Genomic DNA, 14,262 nt, shown 5'->3' on the forward strand with positions numbered 1-14,262 from the left:
TTGTCCCCAACTACATTTCACACCAAATTTGCTGTTCTATCATGCAATAATAATGCCGTTTGGCTGGGGAACTCATTAAATGGTCATACTTATATCCAGGCCTCTTGGGAGTGGTAGGGCCAGTGTTATTAATTGTGTGACACACAAAAGGTGCAAGAAGGTTAAGTGATTGCCAGTGTCACACAATAGGGGACCCAGGACTCTCAAGTCCCAGTCTGCAAGTGTGATTCAAGCTTCTCTTAAGAACCCTCCTTCCTCTGGAAAATAACGATTGCTACTCATCAGCTTTTGGGCATCTCAACTTGGAGCAAGGGAAACTGAGAGGCTTAAGCAATTCTCAGTTTTCAAAATGAAACTCAGGCAATTGCCTTGTCTGCTTCCAAATTGGGTGGCTGGAGAGCAATCCAAAGAGGGTCTGCCTCCATTCCATCCACCCGCTCACTCTCCCTCCTAAAAATTGTACAATGCATTTGAACTGATGGAACACTTGCTAATTGCCTCTTATTGGCCTATTGCAAGATGAAGCATGGGAAGGGGACAAAGCCTCCCTATTCACATTCTCAGTGGGCAGCAGGGGTCTCTGCAAAAGTAGAGAAACAGGAGTCCAAGCTATTCATTTTTGAAAGTCAAGACAAGATCTTCCACCATTCAGAACCCCACATTATAATCATAATACTGTATACTAAGAGCCCCTGTCTGTTTCTCAAATGCTCTGTGAGAAATGTAGAGTCTATTTCATATTAGAGTCTATTTAATCAATCAGTGCTACTTAAAAGTATAGGCTTTTTTCTTCCAAAGTGATACACACTTTGTATTTTAATTTCATTATTTTTTCCCAGATGGGAGTGGGGAGCTGGGGGAGGGGGAGAGAGGAAGGGGGGAGGGAGGGATAGAGGAAGGGGTAAGGAGAGGGAAAGAGAAAGGGAGAGAGAGAAAGAGGGAGGGAGAGAGGGAGGGAAGGGAGGAAAGGGAGGGAGAGAGAAAGAGGGAGGGAATGGAGGAAAGGGTGGTGGGGGGAGAGAGAGAAGGGGCAGTGCTTTTTATGAAAATATCAGTTCTTATATTTATGTTTTAAGAAAGCAAAGGGGAGGCATGAAGCATAGGCTGATAACTGAACTTTCTGTTTGGAATTCGTTCCTCTGCATTGGGCCTTAGCTAGCTTTCAATAATCAATGCTCAGGCACATAATCTTGGAGCCTTGCTTTTTCTCAGACTTGTACACAGTTCTAGGAAGGGTTGTTGCCAAAGCCATCATGTGATTTATTGACCCTCCACTGGGACAAGGGGGAACAGATATAACTTTGTGATTTTATTATAAGGAGGCTGGGTTAATATTTCTAGGTGAAACAAGCTACTATACCAAGTTCAAACATCTGAAGAGGGAGGTTAAGAAACCCTGAGTGTGGGGTGTAAGGATTATTCTGTCCTGGGGCTGTACAGACGTCGTCTGAGGCAGGGAGCAGGAGAAGAAAGGACACATTGTGACCCATTTCCAACACCTCCTGTGTGTAGAGGCGGAAGTTTCTTGCCTGCAGAGGGACACGCGCAGAGGAAAAATAGGAGAGTTACAACATGGCACTTACATAAACAACACCAAACTGGCATAAAACATCTAACAAAATTACACGACTTCAAGCTTGGAATTTTTATACAACATAAATATTAGGGTTCAACCCATTTAATAATGCTATATAAAATCAAGATTTAAGGCAGTAATGTTCCACATAAACTCTGAAAACAACATTTATGCTTCTTATAAAAGCAGAAAATGATTGCATTCTGTGGGCTTTTCAAAATGATGAATATAATTACATGAAGCAACAAAAATGGATTGAATTAAAAATCCACTAGTTTCAATTTAAGCTGGTTAAGGGGGAAAAATGTAGTTTCTGGCCAAGGACTGAGAAAATTTTACAAGTATTCAAAAAAAAAAAGAAAAGAAAAAAGTCGCATGCACTATTAGCCAGTTAGGCAGCCTTCTCCCAACATGTATATGTAGCCCACGAGTCACCAATGAAATATGAGCTGCTTCAAACCTGCTAAGTCAAAGAAACCCTTTAATAGCATCTACTGTCACAAGTAGAGCTGGTGTTTTTATTTTCTCCTAGTGAACACACTGCCAGCCCCAGAATAATCCACGTGCTCCCCTGGTGTCTTTATGGCATCTTGAGCAATTTAGTTTTCATTAGTTTTGGCTATTTTGGACTAGACTTGCATATGGACTTAAAATTAGAGCACAATCCCAGTCGAAGGACACTCTTGGAATCTCTAATTTATCCCTCCGCCTCCATCGATCAGAGGCCAGTTCATGGTTCTCTCTTTTAATTAAAGAGAGCCAATCATTTTGTAATGGCATTCTGGTTGCAGGCTAAAATTTGTTCTCTCTGTGTGTGTGTGTGTGCCTGGTCTGTGTTTTGGGGAGGGAGGGAATGATGAACATAGACCTCCCCCCCACCAAAAAAGTTCTAATACTACATTTTGTTAACCTACCAGATAGAACTTAACAAACATTTACTGTTCTCTTTTGTGCCAATAGTTTTTCTTGAAGTTGCTTAGTAGTGGAGATTAGATTAGCACGTTTTATTTAGATAAGACAATAATTTTGACAGCAAATTCTCTGTTAATGAAAAAATAGCTTGGCATAGCCTTAATCATTATAGTATAATCGATTATTCTTCTGTTCTTGGTTAAATAATTTGTATGTGTGGGTACACCCTTATTTATATACTTATTCTCCTTGCTTTATGCTATCCTGAACTGAGCTTCGGGGTCTTTCAAAGTAGATTAGCCAGTAATTTTTCCTGGCTTAAGGACAGTGGGGTCCAGAAAACTTGAGAGAGGTCAACACAGAGGAGCTAGAGAATAGGACCAGAAGTCCAGCCTGTGTCCATTGGTGGGCATCAAATGTGAAACATGCATCCACATGAAAAGTGGTGTTTAAATAAATGAAAATTAATACACATATAAGTACATATCTTTATATATACAAATATATGTCTCATGTATACCTGATATATATCTTCAGTACGTTTAATGTTACAGTGCAGTTTCCGCAAGCCATAAAAAGCAGATAAAAATGGTAAAGCCTTGTACCTGGTGCAGAGGTACATTGATCTGCTGAAGGAGCGCTTTCACTGCCATCTGGAGCTCGTAGAAGAACAATTGCATGGAGCAGTCAGAAGCATGATCCACACTTTCCATAGATTCAGAGCCAGAAAGCTTTTGGATCCATTCCCACTCCTCTCTGTATGTTGAGTCAAGTTAAAATTAGAAATAAAACAAAAGTTCAGAATACAACTCAGAACTTTCTTGGTGTACATGTCCAGAACCTGGACAGCCAATCCTTGGTAGCTTAAAATCCATGCAATACATGCAATCTGAACTTTTTGCCACCCCAAAAGAGTTTTAAATGAGCTTTGTCAATTTAAGCTTAGTTTACCTATCAAACCACATACACCTCAGAACAGCAGGTTTAATTTGTATGAATCAGTTTTTGATATGGGAGCTTTCAAATATTTTGTAATCATCTCCTGACTGTCCTCATTATTCTTTGCCTGCAGATTCTCTGTAAGGTCCAAGATCCTACATTTTACCACAGGGGCATCTGCTGGTTAATTCCACAGTTGGGTAACCACAAGATTCTGGTCCAACTCAGGCAACCAACCACATGGCACATTTCAACCCTGGCCTGTTGTAATCATGGGGACTATTTTGGTTTCTCTCCCCTTCCAAAAGCTTGAAGAGAAGCACAAACAGGAACACCAGGCAATTCCAATAAAAGGAACAGGGGACACACATCACCGCTTCCACCCTCCTTACGAACCAGTCATCTGTGTCTTTATTCTGTGTGCCCTATAATCCTTCCTAATGAACTTTTCCAAATGTCATGCAGAAGGGAAGGGAAAAGAATGGTGGTGGGAGGAAAGCACACGTGTTTTGCTCCCAAAGGCTGCTCTTCAAAAGAGGCTTGAAAAGATCGAGGTAAATGCCTCTTGGGGAACATTGTTTCCACAGGTATTTTAGTACAGGTCTCTAAAACAGATTCAGTTGGCCCAATTTCTCCCTCAAACCCTGCAGGGAGCAGCAATATGCTGTCAAGGGCAGAGTGGAGAGAAAAGGAAAACCCTCGTCTCGAGGGAATGGAAAGAAAGAAGGTGCTGACATATATTCCTTCCCTTGTGAAAATCCCCTGAGGTTCTCCCAAAGCGTTATACTGCCTGGGCTCCAATCTGTGGGTCAGAAAACCAAATTGGTTGTGGCATGAGCTTTTCATCAAAAACTACACTCTTTTAACTATCCTCTTAGAATTTTTTTTTTTTTTAAAGATATCTGTTTCATTTCCCATTGGACAAGACAATGGAAAATTTACCCTTTGTCCCAATAAGAGAAGCAGATATCAAAATTAAATCTTACTGAAACCTGGGCATACTATTGGCTTTCCAGATAATTGAAATCTTTGAGAACCTGCTTGGGAACTTATTTCTTTTACCCCATCACTGATGTTGAACTAACAGAAAGGTTGATGGCTTTCATATATAAAGCCTAAAGGATCACATTGCTAAAATAAGATAAATAATCAAGTTAGAAAATAAATTACCAGTAAGAATACCATGAAAGCCCTGTCACAATGAAACTTGGATCCCTGGCCAGGGGAAATTAGTTAGTATAACCACTAAGAGATGGAGTCTAAGCCCTGAAGACACAAATCTAAGGAATCGATGCAAGTGCACATCCGTAAGTCAACCATCAAATGAGCCATGTACCATTTTGTGGGCTGAGGAGATAACTAATGTTGATGGTAGAAGTGACCACCAGATGGCAGACTCAAAGTCCATGTGTAGTTGACAAGTGAAAGGCAAGAATATGGTCAGTGAGTTCTTCAAAGAGACTACCACCACCCCCATCATCATCATCATCTCCATTGTCATCAAGTATTACTTTTTTAATTAACCTTGTGCGTTATACTAGTTAATAAAGTCTTGCTATTGTAAGCACTGCATTTTAAATGACCAAATTAGAGTTTCCTTTGGTTAAGCAAATCCATAGGTGTAACTAGAATTTGAGGATCTAGTTTATACTCTTTGATGCTTGAAGAACTATGCAGATTTTTTTCTTTTCTTATCTACTTCTTTCTTTCCTCTTTTCCATTCCTTCCTCCCTCCCTTCTTTCCTTTCTTCCTTCCTCTTTCTTTTTTTCTTTCTCTCTCTCTCTTTCTTTTGTCATATGAGCACAATTCAATTCATGATAGAACACTTTCAGAGGGCTGTTATGAAGATTAGCTGTCAAGTTGAGCCAGATCACCAAGATTGGGCAACTTTCCCAAAACTTAACAGGGTAATTCACCAAATGCTAAACCATAGAGTAAGTTTCCAGAAGCTCAAGCCTTGTTATTTCATTTCTTCCCTAGAGAATCCTAAGGGGTGTAGAAAATATACAAAGTCCTCAGTCCAGAGGGTCAGGGGTGGAGAGTGTGAGGGAGGGGGGGTTATTGAAGATGGGGGGTGGGCATCATTAGCTCTAAGAACCCCATTCCTATAGGTGATACTTAAAAACAAAAGAACAAAAAGAAAATGTCTGTTTTAGGTTATAAGGAAAAGATAATGGAAATAGCAATGTTAAAAAGTAAAGGTCATCTGTTCATTAACAAGTTGGGCTTCAGTGGTTTTACCGTGCATAATGCAGAGGAGAAAGTAACAGGAAAGTAACTGCCCCCTTTTAAGGGGCTCATTCCTCCCACCAACTAACAAGTGAAACTTCCTTATCCTAGTGTTAACACTCAGCTCTGCCCTGCTTCTCTGTGGTCCCTGAAGTTATCTCACTATAGAAACTGACATGTCACTTTCCTTCCGGCACATCAAACCGGTCACCTGAGTCAATGTTTCATCACAAGAAAAATCGAAATTCCTGACATCTTACCGGGAAATGTTATGGTTTTCACGGATCTTCACCTGGCAGAGAATGTTGGGCAACTTCTGGGTAACAAGGACTTTGATTTGATCCACAGAGCTACATAGCTTTAGGTAACCCAGATATAATCCAGGAGAGAGACGCTGATGACTCCTCTTGTGATAGGAGAGAATATCCTGTTGAGTGAAAAGCAAACAAACAGAAAACCATCTCAAAAGGCAATCTCCAGGCCTTTTCCTCTCTAAGACAGGCCTGTCATGAATGAAAGGAGCTGTGGCTAAGTAATTAGGTGAGAAACCTCAGGTGCCATCATGAATTCTGGGGAAATGGTGGTGGTACAACTAGTCTTACCTTTGGGAGAATTCTCTTCCAGGTGAGGTAATCAGTCTTTAATGTATTTTATGTGTTTTTTCCCCTCAGTTCTGTAGGTGTGTGGGTTGTGACTGGGAATAGGCTGGTGATAATGGAAGCCTAAAGAAAAACTGAATTCATAATTTCTGTTGTTGGAGGGCTTATTGCTCAGCCGGGAGAAACATACATTTGTAAGTGTACAAGCTGACAAAGCAGTTACAGGCAGCTTCACAATTTCTGGATGGTTAAAAAGTCCATTGTTAAATAGAACCATTCAAATAAAATCAAAATTTTATAGTAACTGGGAAAAAAGGTTTGATTGCTCCTTACCTTAAAAATTAAAACAAAAAGTAATGCCAAGAGGTTTATTTTATACTAGTAACACGTAAGTTGTAGTTATAATTATGCACTAATTCTGAGAATGAAGACATTGTGAATTAGGCATCGATGGTGGGGGGGGGCTTAATTTTTTAGACCAAATTGGATTATAGCTGAAACAATACTCCTATTTGACTTTTACAATGTGATCATGAAGAGGATACTTTTTGCAAAAGCATTTGAAGACTTCATAATTTTTTTCCTAGCAGTTTTTCAAATTTTGATATTCAAGCCATTCTCTTATACAAGGTAGCCCTAAAGGCTGTGTGCAATTTTAAATTGCACATGAACTTTATGGCCACCCTGTATAATCCTTGTTCATTTGAGAGCTCTTTGTAGGTTACCACTTCTATTTTTCAGTGGTTAATGGTTTTGTATGTGATTTGATGGGTTCTCCATATCATCTTCATCAATATCACAAAATCCTGTATCTTTTATAAGAGTTTAAATTTTGCCTTGTGATGGATTTACATTGCATTTGCCTTGTACTCTCACATCACAGTATTCTACAAGCAGCAAAGACTGAACAAAATTTCTTGTGCAGTGGGAAGTGCCAATCAGGTTAAACACAGAGGGATGTTGAATGCAATTCTGGTGTATATGCAGTCAGTTTTCTAATGAATGATTTTCTCTATGACTTTTGCTTCCCTATATAACTGCAGGGACTCAGATAAAAAACAATTGGAAAAAACACATGCTCTCCCTCCTTTGCCATATCAGTAGGTAATAGGCAGTGGGGTGTGGGATACAAAGTTAGGAGTGATGAATCAGGTAACTGTAAGGGAAGGTTTTCCTGTAGGCTAGAATTTACCCTGGTTTTCAATAATGGTAAATTTACTCTCTCAACTATGAGAGTAAATTTCAAATGGCCTTACTACAAAAAAATGATAAATAAGTGAGGTGATAGAAATTTTAATTAGCTTGATTTAATTATTTCATATCATATATATATCAAAACATCACTTTGTACACATAATTATTTGTCAATTATAAATGATATTAATAAAAACAAATCAATAAATTTAAAAAAAATGATAAAATAAAGGGAATTAACTTTACCACTAAATGCAGGAAAGGTGAGAAGGAAAACAAAAGTAATTATTTAAACTTCTGTGGAATGAGAAGGTATGGGGCTTTCCTTGGCCACTATGTTCTGAAGGAGTGATCTCTCTTCTGTAGAGTTAACTATCTGCAACATCTAACATGCTGTTGTGTTATGTCTTTTCTGTCCCATCCTTTCTCCAACACATACTGAGTTCCTGTAATGTGGAAGGCACTCTGGGAGGCACTGGCATTTCAGATGAACATGATGTGATCACTACTCTCGAGGAGGTCAAGGAAGATAAGTAAACAGCTGATCACAATGTGCTCATTAGTTTTATAACAGAGGCAATGTAGAAATACAGCAGAAGAAGGACTTAACTTATATTTTCCTTCTTTTATGTTCTACTCTTTTAAATTAGACTGTGAAAGTAATGGTGGGACACAACTACAGGAGGATCCTTATCTAACAAAAGCAATCAATGTAACCTGGTTCTTTGTACCCTCAATGAACCCCCAATGTAGAAAAAAAGAAAGTAATGGTAGGACTACATTTTTTTATTACTTTGTATCCTTAGTATCCAGTAATATTTCGGTGTAAACAGGCGCCCAATGTGGAAATCAGGCCAGATCCCTTGAACAGGACACATGGGAACAGCATAAGAGGGACAACATGAGAAAGGTCACAATTGTCAGCAAGATAGAAGGAGAATGTACAGCAAAGCAAAATCTAAACAACTTTTAAAAAACATTTGGTACAAAAAGTAGACTAGGAATAAAATCAGTTTTATGATCAAGAAGGATCTCATTTACATCATGGGATGTGTAAGGTTGAACTTTTTAAGGTTTTCCTTCTTGTCTCTTCTGAACAGATCACAGGTAAGTAGATTTCTTCCAGTCAATGTTGAATTTTGGAGAATGAACAACCAATCAAAGGGACAGAAATGGTTAGTTAAGGAATAAAAAAGTAGAAGTTCAAATCAGCAGAATTTGACGATGCACACTCTAGGGATACTTGCTGAGCAAGCAGATGAGGCTACAGACCCATGGGTCATTATTCCTGAGAAGTCATGGAGAACTAAAGAAGTCCCTTAAGATTAGAAAGGGATAAATATGCCATAAACACGCCTGCGTTTGTAACAGGAAGGGAGAAACATGGGTTGACCTTAGTAATTAAAGACTGACAATTTATTGATCTTTGGGAAAAACGAGAAGGACCCATCAAACAATCAATTTTCAGTTTCCTTCAGGAAATCCTGAGGCATTAAAGAGGAGTCAACATGGTTTTGTGAAGAGCAAATCATCTGGACAATTTTAATTTCTAACAGTAAAAGAACAGGATCCACAGATCCAGGAGAAGTCTTGCGCATTATTCATTTCACTAGATAACCTGGGGAAAGCAGGAACGTGACCATACTGTTTTAACAATCTGAATATCTGGATGGAAGATTTTTAGATGATGGAAATGATGTGGAAATAGACATATTGAGTGATGGCCCAGTAGGGATTGGTCCTGAGAACCAGTCTGGTCAGCTTATTTATTGGTGTTCCAGACAAAGAAATCAAGAATGTGTGTATCACGTTTGTAGGTCTCAAATTTCGTGTGGTTTTGATTTTCTGGGAAATAATAATAAAGCTCTGAACAACCCTTTGCATTGGAAAAATAAGTCTATGATAATTAGGGTTGAAACTTAATAAGAAAATGTGCCTGTGAGGATTTAAACCCAAGAGTACAAATATAGGATGGGCAAGCATGTAAGAGACAAACATGTGGGGGTCAGAACTGACCACAAATAGAATATGAGTTAAGAACACACTGTGGTTATATAAAAACCAACACCATTCTGGGATGGAGTTATTCTTTCATTCAATTTTTAAAAAGATGATTACTGAGAATCTACTATGTGTTGACTTGGCTTTACATAATCATTTCTCCCTCGTTAGAATGTTTTAGACCTGAGAAGTGCATGGGAAGAGAAAGAGTTAGGAAGAGTCATGTCTCATTCACATATAGACGAGCCTTCTAACACCAAGTTGAATGCCTGTGGGTCTGCATAGTACCTGATTGGACCTCTAACCTCCAGTTCCACTATAGCCTGTTTGTGTCCCTAATCTCCAGACAAAATGAGTTGTGTTTTTTTTTTCTTTCCCATACATGTCCTAATGTCTCTTTTTTGATTGTTTTTTGTTTCATAAATTCATTCATTCTGTCAATTATTATTGAGTACCCTACTATGTGTCAGGTAATGAACTTGGATATTAATGATACCAAGATGAATAAAACATGATCTTTCTCTTAATGAAACTCACATTTCAGTGTGTGAGGGAAACACGTGAGCAAGTTTTTCTAAGCCAGCATGACAAAGAACATGAGAAGACTGTGCTAGATGCATTGTGGGCCCCAGGGAGGGTGAGCTCCACTCTTCCAGAGCCTCATTTCTTCACCATGACCTCCATTTAATTTAATTCCATCTATGTAATTCCTTCCTCCCTTTCTCCTCTCTCTCTCTTTCTCTTTCTTTCTCTCTCTCTCTCTCTATATATATATCTGGTGAACTTAACTTGCCCTCATGGCTCAGCTAAATGCCACCTCTTCTGCAATGCTTCCCTGATAGTCCCTGAATTAATGGCTGCTTTGTCTGTGCTCCCATAGCACGCTGTTTGTGCTGCTATCAGGCACTGGTTTAAATCTGCCTTATATTACCTTGATTTGTTTACAAGTCTGCCTCCCTCCCCTGACTGAACTCCTTGAAAGCAAGGACCTTGACTTATTTGTTTTCTCTACAGCACCTAGAAGAGTGCTTGGCACCTAGTCGATGTTGAAAAAAGTGTTTATTAAATATGAAGTGGGAGGAACGGAGGAGGTGTGAGAGAGAAAATTGCTGGTATAGCGACTAGGAAGGGTACATCCATCCCGTCTTCACTGATTAGCTATCCTGAGAGCTTGTCAGATGAACAATAGATCATTGCCTTTCCAATAACTACAGGGATTTTACTTTGCCTGATGGGGTATGAAAGCTGAATTATCCAGGATGGCAGAAGTCACAAAATGGTGGCTGGTGGTCTTTGTGGGCCCAAGATTATAGGGACTGCAAATAATTAAAATCTTCTGAATCATTTTCTAAATTATAAAATGAAAAAGATTTCATACAAAATGCTAGATTTTCAACTTCTTTTCAAAAAATGGGAGCTATTTCAATACTGGGACCATATTCTTCTACTGTAATTGACTGATCCTGAATCTTGTAGATACATCTCTCTCCAGATGGACATAGTCTCTATTACTTCTATTTCTTTCTTTCTGTTTCAAACCATTGAGATACAACTCATATTCCATAAAATTCACCCTGTTCAAATATGCATTTCAATGGCTTTTATTTTTTAAATTATTATTATTTTTTAAATTATTTTTTATTAAATCATAACTTTGTACATTGATGCATTTATGGGGTTCAGGGTACTGCTTCAATATACAATATGAAATGCTTACATTGAACTAGGTAACGCATCCATCGCAATTCAATGGCTTTTATATATTTCTGCAAGCTTTTACAATTATCACCACCAATGCCAGACCATTTTCATCACTCCAGAGAGAAATCTCACGTTCATTAGCTCTCCCCCCCTCCCCCTGGAATCACTAACCTACTTTTCTGCCTCTATGGATTTGCACATTCTGAACATATCCTCTAGATGGAATCACAATATGTGGCCTTTGGTGTCTGGCTTCTTTCACTTAGCCTAGTGTTTTCAAGGTTCATTCATGCTACAGCCAGTATCATACTTTATTCTTTTTCCTGTGGCTGAATGATATTCCATGATCTGGATATGCCACATTTTGTTTACCTACTAATTCACCATTGTTGGGTCTTTGGGCTGTTTCTACTGTTTGACTGTCATGGATAATCCTTCTATGAACATTGGTGAACAAGTTTTTAAGTAAACCCACTTGGTTCTTAAGTCCAGCCTAATTGGCCCATTTCCATCAGTCTTTCTGATTCCTGCAGTTTTTGATCCCAATGTTTAGAGCTGCTTCAGGGGAGAAAGAGTAGGAATGCCCTGGCAACCAGCAGAAGAAAGCAGAGAGTTATTGGGTACTGTGCAGGAAGACAACACAGGGTGTCTGGCGGTGATGAGGAAGGCTGGAGGAGAAAAGAAGGAAAGCAGAGTTGGAGGGGATGGAAGACGAACTTCACCACAGCTTCCCTAGGATCACACTTTACAAAAAGGATGCCGAGCAAAGGAGGGGCGATGGCATGGAAAGCAGCAGGGTGGAAGGGGAAGGGCACCAGGAGTCAGAGACATGCATCCTCGTCCCTCGTCTGCTGTTTTTTGGCTGATACAACCGTGGCAACTTATTTCTTCAAAATCCATGGCTTCATTTGCAGATTGGACACAAACTTTCTCCCTCAACTTCATTGGATTTGCAAGAGGATTTAATATAAAAAATTGGGATAAAGTGTTACAAACTCGTCTATATAATACACATGTGAGAGATTTATCTGCAGAGACAACTTCACATGTGAGGCTTCCAGTGAGCGAAGTGATCCCTGCAGGGCATATCAGAGTAAGTCAGCACCTGAGAGGGGCCTCCCTATTGGAAATACTCACGCTGCCAATGAGTTTGCTCAGAGGGACTCTAACTTGTCCGTAATAACTCTCTTTTCCTTCCCAGGTAAGTGTGAGCAGAATTTTTCTCTCTTTTGTAGACATCTGAGAGAGGCCTGTTTCTAAGGCCTGGGGTTTGAGAGGGTCAGAAATTTGAGAGAGTTGCACCCTGGAGTTTCCCTGGAGCCCTGGAGATGGATAGACTTGTTGTGGGTCCAGATTTTGTTAAAGCCCTTGCCTGTCTTGAAAATCCCATCGTGGATTATATCATTTGGATATAGCTTTTCTTTGGTTGTTACATGTGAGAAGGTAGAGAGAGTGATGAAATGTCCCACAGGATGACTGGGCCAGTTCCAGAGGTCTCTCTCCTAGGCGAGCAGGAAGAGAAGAGGATGCACTGCATGTGTCCAAGAGCAGCCCAGCAGTGCTCGAATTTCTCCAAAAAGAGAAATAACAAAAAATCACTAGCATTTATCGAGTACTTTGTGCTGTTCTTTTAATGCTTTATGTGCTAACTCAATCATCTTTGGAACCCTGTGAAGTAGGTAGGGTCTTCTGGAAATACAAGAGGTGAAAATCTAAATAACATGCTCCAGTCACATACCAGAAAGGGTGGGCTCATGAGTAATACCCACTCAGCCTGATTTCAAAGTAGTGCCCCGGAGTGTGAGGTGACTGTAGCCAAAAGCAGCCCAGGTTTCTGGGCGGCACCTGTGGCTCAAAGAAGTGGGGTCCTGGCCCCATGTGCCAGAGGTGGTGGGTTCAAGCCCAGATCCGGCCAAAAACTGCAAAAAAAAAAAAAAAGAAGCCCAGGTTTCTAATCAGAAGGCCTGCTGGTCATCACTCCATTGCCCCCAGAAATAGAGAGTGGTCTGTGGCCTGTTACCGTGGGAATCGCCCAGTCTGCTTTTAGCACCACCAAGACCAATCTCTCCCTTCATGTTGAATTGGCGGCGCCAACTCCTGACATAATTAAATTCAAAGTCTAGGAGGGACTGGATACCAGCCCTCAGAGTTTCCCCCCTACTTCCTCTCCAGTGTAAGACCTGGATGGGAAGGAGGGGAGAGAGCAAAAGTGGGGGGAGGAGTCGGGAGAGGAGGTGGGTGGGAATGACATCAAGCAGGAATGTGCCAGTCAGCGGGGGGGACATTTTCCACTTGGATCTGTGTGGAAACCTGATCCTGCCTCTATTTTTGGTCTCCTTCTCTAACAACCTTTCACCAGATTGGAATTTTTCTGCACCTGTAACACATTTTTAATGTAATAGGTCTGGGAGAAACCAGGTATTATATCATGCTGAGGCCTGTGCTGTGCTTCTAGGAGCAAAGGTAGCTCAGACTCCAGTTTATCCCTATAGGGGATTAGTGTATTAGTCACCCTGTAAAAGCTCAATTTATTATGATTTTTTAAATGTTTCTTTTAGCACTTGCTTATAAAAGGTGAAGAGGGGAGCCACGGATGTGCCTGTGTGCCCTGCCCCCACCTCCTTCCCTTGTGAACAGACTATCCATTTCCTAAGAACCCGAATTCCAGAAAATCAAATCCAGAGGTATTGGCTTGGAGCGATTAGCTTACCTTTGCTACACTGGACTTTGTCCTGGTCTGGGCCAGGGCAAGTCATGAAAAGGTGGGATTAGTGCATTAATATTAGCTAAGCTTTGGTGGGTAATGGAAGTAAGGTACAAAGTTAGCTGTTTGGGGTGATCCTGAGTGGCTCTTGGAGTTGAGGCTTGGATTTAGCTTGTTTCTGTGTGACTGGGCCCTTTCTTTCCCTCTCACTACAGATTAGCTGTTGTGGATATATGCTATAGGTTCTAAGAAGCTCGATGCAGATGTTACTGCCAGCTTGTCTACCTAAATGGAGAGTTCTATACCATTCATCACTCTCACTGGGTTTCAGAAAAGAAAGAGAAAAAGAAAAAGAAACAGCTTGAAACCAATGCTCACGTGAGAACGTGAGGCAGCGTCTGGCCGG

At 40.2% G+C, this 14,262-nt stretch overlaps 1 protein-coding gene across 1 annotated transcript in view; it reads right to left on the reverse strand.

The window, feature by feature from the left end:
* Window positions 1–14,262, reverse strand: part of ANKFN1 (ankyrin repeat and fibronectin type III domain containing 1) — a 434,680-nt gene that overhangs the window by 34,169 nt on the left and 386,249 nt on the right. Inside the window, exons 15-17 of the mRNA XM_053570655.1 lie at window positions 5,918–6,084; window positions 3,094–3,244; window positions 1,361–1,529 (exon numbers count right to left, since the gene is read on the reverse strand). Coding sequence (XP_053426630.1) covers window positions 1,361–1,529; window positions 3,094–3,244; window positions 5,918–6,084 — 487 coding nt within the window. The remainder of the gene's footprint in view (window positions 1–1,360; window positions 1,530–3,093; window positions 3,245–5,917; window positions 6,085–14,262) is intronic.

This window comes from Nycticebus coucang, chromosome 18 (assembly GCF_027406575.1).
Source record: "Nycticebus coucang isolate mNycCou1 chromosome 18, mNycCou1.pri, whole genome shotgun sequence".
In the NCBI taxonomy this organism is placed as follows: Eukaryota; Metazoa; Chordata; class Mammalia; order Primates; family Lorisidae; genus Nycticebus; species Nycticebus coucang.